The sequence below is a fragment of the Rhizomucor pusillus genome (assembly GCF_041956525.1).
Source record: "Rhizomucor pusillus strain CBS 183.67 unplaced genomic scaffold VTP01scaffold_13, whole genome shotgun sequence".
Lineage (NCBI taxonomy): Eukaryota > Fungi > Mucoromycota > Mucoromycetes > Mucorales > Lichtheimiaceae > Rhizomucor > Rhizomucor pusillus.
In genome coordinates this window covers 38,006-43,351 of record NW_027192155.1, presented here as the reverse complement: position 1 = coordinate 43,351, position 5,346 = coordinate 38,006, and the positions used below count along the sequence as shown (strand labels likewise).

The 5,346-nt window shown below is 44.7% G+C and overlaps 1 protein-coding gene across 1 annotated transcript; it reads left to right on the top strand.

Annotated features, from left to right (window-relative positions):
- Positions 1-3,434: 3,434 nt before the first annotated feature.
- On the top strand, positions 3,435-5,153 carry VTP01DRAFT_2400 (uncharacterized protein; the record flags this gene model as incomplete). The annotated part of the gene is made up of 8 exons (XM_069380858.1): positions 3,435-3,531; positions 3,602-3,688; positions 3,762-3,863; positions 3,920-4,006; positions 4,064-4,479; positions 4,546-4,824; positions 4,889-4,992; positions 5,054-5,153. 8 exons carry the CDS (start codon positions 3,435-3,437, stop codon positions 5,151-5,153), a joined length of 1,272 nt encoding a protein of 423 aa, XP_069237176.1.
- Between the last annotated feature and the right edge of the window lie 193 nt (positions 5,154-5,346).

The following is a 5,346-nucleotide window of genomic DNA, read 5'->3' as shown; positions in this document are numbered from 1 at the left end:
CGAACAAAACCAGCTCTGCTAGATCCTTCGCTCGCAGTAAATGCGAATGGCATAGCCTAACGCTTGCTTTGAATGAAATATATACGGACCGCATTCTCGAAAAAAGAGTCCAACATGCAGCACCGTTATGCAATCATCAAGAACTTGAGCAGAACTTTGCCAGAAAAATGGAAAAAGCCCACCCCCGAAAAGGATGCTCCCTTGAAGATGTAGGTAGATACCTAGCTCCATCCTATTGTAGACATACAGAAATGCTTTACAATATTTTAGGTATAAAGTAACAAGAAAAAGAATAGGCACGAAATAAATTCGATGAGACTGAATCAAGCTTACAGTTGCCTAGATGGTATCGCCATAAGCTATGAGGCCAATTTATTACTGAGTCGTAATGATTGAAACGAGATTTTTAAGGAGATTATGTATGGATGCGAAGAGATCATTTTAAAGCATGTACTATATTGAGTTTTTGCTTTGATCTCTACCATTTTCGTTTTTTATCGCGTGATCGAGCGATAAAGTTTAAAGCTTGCTAATCCCTGTGCCTGGTGCTACGGGTGTGCACTGTCCACAGCTACTTGCAGTTGCAGTAGCGTCCGTGTCACCTTGACAGTGTACAAGGAGTATTACATAGTGTAATTACCGATGGAGGCAGAGCAATTGGCAGTTCCTGTTACCAGAATCAGACACGACGCCCTTGATGTTGGATATACCGCGTTTGGCATGGATACTGTTTTCTTCTTACTGCATAGCTCAACTACGTGTGCGTCAATGAAGATATGTACACGTTAGGAGTGCTCCTCATCCACAGTCGCACAGTAGCATGAGGCGGCATACCTTAAATAGCCAAAAATTCCTATATTTTCGCGGTACAAACTTTGGGCCTATGCACATGCTTGCAAGCGTTAATATTGCCAGCAATGATACCTGGATCGCACGGTGTGAATTTATCCAGAATGTATGCTGTCAGTGATGACTCGGAACGAAAAATGTGTCCGCAGTTAAGAATACTGTATCTACGGATTCTGGACGATGCACGGATATCGAACATTTAAGGCATAGTCGTCATCTCACGTCGGCGCTTTTGCTCGCCCGATTTTAGAATCTCAAAATCCGCGGTTAACTGTATCCGTTCCTTGTTCTCTTATCCCATTTACATACATTTTCGAGCCTTCTAGACCATCGTATATACAGCTCTTTCTAAACAAAGGAAGGGATTGTAGACTCAGATATGAGTAGCAGTTTCCATCTATATTTTTTTCAATGTGTAATTGAGAAAATATCACGCGAAGTCACGTATAAGCGTATGGAATCCATTCAGTCGCGTCAAAAAGGATATCTATAATTCTGATGGCTCCATGTCATTGTAGCAATCGCAGCGGTGCAGCGGTTTTTCTGCTTTCGCGGTAGTGTTTGTAGTGGGCCTGAAGCATTTTTTCTCTTTTAAGCCTGCTTTCCCAGCCGCTGACATGAGTCATAAGCTCTCAATTTACACATGCAATTGTGTAAACCAATTATTATTAAACAAAGGACTTTTATACTTTTTCCTCAGTCAATAAGTCGCTTATATCGTTCTGTGGATGGAGGGGTCGCTGTAGTTTGGTAGAGGTTCGCATCCTGCAAAGTAGGACGAGTTGACAGGACCATATCTATGCCGACGGTAAAGAAAATTAGAACCAGCTTGACATCGGTACTCCTGGATGTGCAAGAGGAGGAAAGCAGCTTCCCACTCTCGGCTAGGGAGTGACAGCAGCTGTGCAAGCAGCCAGTGAATTTCTCCGGCGAAGCGCAAGATTCACGTGTATGTTGCCTTTGTGTTTTTCCTTGCATGATACCTGAAACTTGTCTTCATAAACCTGTGGATCACGCTTTGGGATACAAGGAATGAACTCGCATGTTTCTTTATCCGCCGTGTCAATCAAGTGCACATTCAGCGTTCCGGTCTATAGCAATTTTACCATGGCTTTCTGTATATCACTGTGGTATTCAAAGTTGACTTCAAGGACGTAATCTTAGAGACGGTTAATGAGGTAGGTGGCAAAGCGACATACTGAGACGCACATAAAGACCGAGTTTCATGCAGAGACTGCGGCTGTGAGATTTCAAAGGCCGAGATTTCGAAGTTCCTGCCAGCTTGTGTTGTTGCTACGCAAGCGTGCTGCGAGTAGCAGTCGCTATGGAAGCATCACATTGGATTGCTCGGCTAACTTCAGATCTCCACGGCCCGGATATTTTCTGTTTTGAATAATTGCCAAATTGAATCAAAAATGTTGCTAAAGCAGCTTGAGCAAATCCATGAAGAAACTTCCTCGGTATGCTCCAAGTATTTGATTTAGCACCTTAGTTTCTCAATATAGGACGTTTTGACTAGGATTCAGTATGAGTGACCCAGATTCGTGAGGTTGATCTGGTTTGCGGGAGAAAACTTGGATGACTGCCCAGTACACATTTTCCCAAAAGTAATGTCGCATTTTGTGAAATTGTATAATACATTTATACACCAAAACGACAAATCGCAGCGACATTAATTTTTGGAAAAGGTGTACACTGGGATGGATCTGCCGTGTTCCTAGTCATATTTATTTATGCCCCGAAAGTGGCGCAAGGACAATTACACCCGCGGATGACTAGGTGATATGCATGCAATAAAACAGATTGTTCGTGGATCCTCTCCGAACTAATGACATTATGATCGGAAGTTGACATCGATGTAGGTTCAACTCAGAGAATGTTGCAGATATCTGCAATTAACGTAATGGCGCTAGTAGAATGGAAGACACACAATGTAAAAATAGGCATTCCGAGAATATATCTCTTAAATACACAATGGCATGACTCCTCTCGGTGTTTGCATGTGCAGAAAAGAATTAGGATCCATAAAGGCTTGTTTTCAAGGTTCACGGAGGAAATAGAAAAGAAGAAAAGATAACACAGCAAATAAAGCATTGACGTTATCAAAAGATCTCCCTGTGCACGCATATTGGAAATCCACAGCCCGGTGCAACCATGCATTTCATAAGACTTGAGAACAGCATGTGATGAGTTCCATTCGATTGGTTCCAATTGACGTTCCGGATCTGTCAATTGTAAATGCGTTCTGCTTCAATAAGCGATCGTGACTCTCAAAGTCAATATTCCACGTCAGGCTGTTATTCGATAGAAAGGGTGGAAGGGCTAATCATACGTTTTACGGCATCGGAAACTTGAGCACACATTGAAAACCAGTTTTCATTGCGCGACATTGCGTAGGAGAATACGGGAGTTTTCTTCCAGCGCCCAATGGCTGCCATTGACAGATACTGTAATTGGTGTTACATTGACATTTACTGGGTCGCGCCTGTCGACTGACAAGCCAATCGTATATAAAGGGGGGAACCTGTACACTGGTAAGATAAGGCAACACTCTTTACAAAACCTACCCACTCCATTCATTTAGTATGCGTCTCTCTGTCATCACAGCCTTGGTTCTCGGTTCTGTAGCTTTTGTAAGCGCTGCTGATGAAAAGTGCAACACTTGCTACAGCCAATGCGGAGGTAATTGACCATTGAATTCTCGATAAAGCTTCGATTTGGATCAACAATGATACCTAACTAATCGGTCTAGGTCAAAACTGGCCCCACGCTACGTGCTGTGAGTCTGGTTTCACCTGCAAGAAATGGAACCCTTACTACTCCCAGTGTGTACCTGATGGTAGGCAACAAGACAAGGAAATAATCCATCTTGTTGACAGCCAGCCAACTGAAATGCTCCTGATTGTCTTTAGGTCAAGCAGCAAGTGCTAGCGTCTCTGTTTCTCCTGCTTCGTCAGTCAAGCCTCAGGCTTCTGGAAACTCCAAGTGCAATACTCCTTACAGCCAATGTGGAGGTAAACTAAACGAAGGTTACAAACTGTGTGCTTATGTAATTAAACGTTGATTCCAGGTCAAAACTGGCCTCATGCTACTTGCTGCGTGTCTGGTTACACCTGCAAGGAATGGAACCCCTACTACTCGCAATGTATTCCTGACAGTAAGTGGTGATGGATATTTGACGAATGTATGAACATACTCTAACCACGTGTTCTAGGCGAAGCTGCATCCGGTTCCGCTACTACCAAGCAACCATCGGCTATTCATGCTACAACTACAAAGGGGTCTAGCGCTGCTGGCACGACGAACGCGTCTACCACAAGCACCAAGCAGATTACCACTACTACAAAGACTGCTACATCCTCAAAGCCAGAGACCACCCAGCAGGCGACCACCACTACCAAGAAGCCTAGCACGACAACGACGACCTCCAAGCAGGCTACCAGCACCTCCTCGTCGGGCGGTTCTGGCGATTACAAGCCCATATCTGGAGGTTCCTCTGGCTCAGGAACCACTACTCGCTACTGGGATTGCTGCAAAGCATCCTGCAGCTGGCCTGGCAAGGCTTCCGTCTCCAAGCCTGTTGGCACCTGTGCAAAGGATGGTGTTACATTGGTTGACGCAAACACTCAGGTAGGAAATCTTTTGCATCCCTCAGATTAATACATATGCAAGTTCTACTCACTGCCACTTACACAGAGTGGGTGCAACGGTGGTTCCGGCTACATGTGCAACGACAACCAACCCTGGGAAGTGAACGACAACCTCTCTTACGGCTTTGCTGCTGCTAGCATCGCCGGCAAAACCGAGGAAGGCTGGTGCTGCTCTTGCTACGAATTGACCTTCACCTCGGGCGCTGTTGAGGGCAAGAAGATGGTCGTTCAGGTAACCAACACTGGTGGCGACTTAGGCAGCAACCACTTTGATTTGCAAATTCCTGGTGGCGGTGTCGGCATCTTCAATGGCTGCCAGAGCCAGGTATGGCAATGTGTATTATAATTATCAACACTCATCCCCCCTTTTTAACATCCTCATCCTTTAGTGGGGTGCACCTGCTGATGGCTGGGGCGCTCGCTACGGTGGTATCAGCAGCAAGTCTGAATGTGCCAAGCTTCCCAAGGAACTTCAAGCTGGCTGCGAGTGGAGGTAACGACTCAAAAATACAAATGCATACTGAGAAACCTCACTCATTCATCGTATCAAATAGATTTGGCTGGTTCCAAAACGCTGATAACCCAAGTGTTTCCTTCAAGGAAGTCACTTGCCCTGCTGAGTTGACAAAGAAGACCGGTTGCTCGCGCTCGTAAAGGATTAGCTCACCACCTTGTCGACTTTCTCGATGCATTTTATAAAAATAAATCTTTCTGCAGCAAGATCGCTTTAGAACATCTTTTTGCCACGCGGAAAATTACGCATGCAGCCTCTTTGATCCACGGATTGTCCTTTTTGGGAAATTTCTTCATGCTATCAGGTGCTCCTTCATGAAGACAAAAAAAGTTA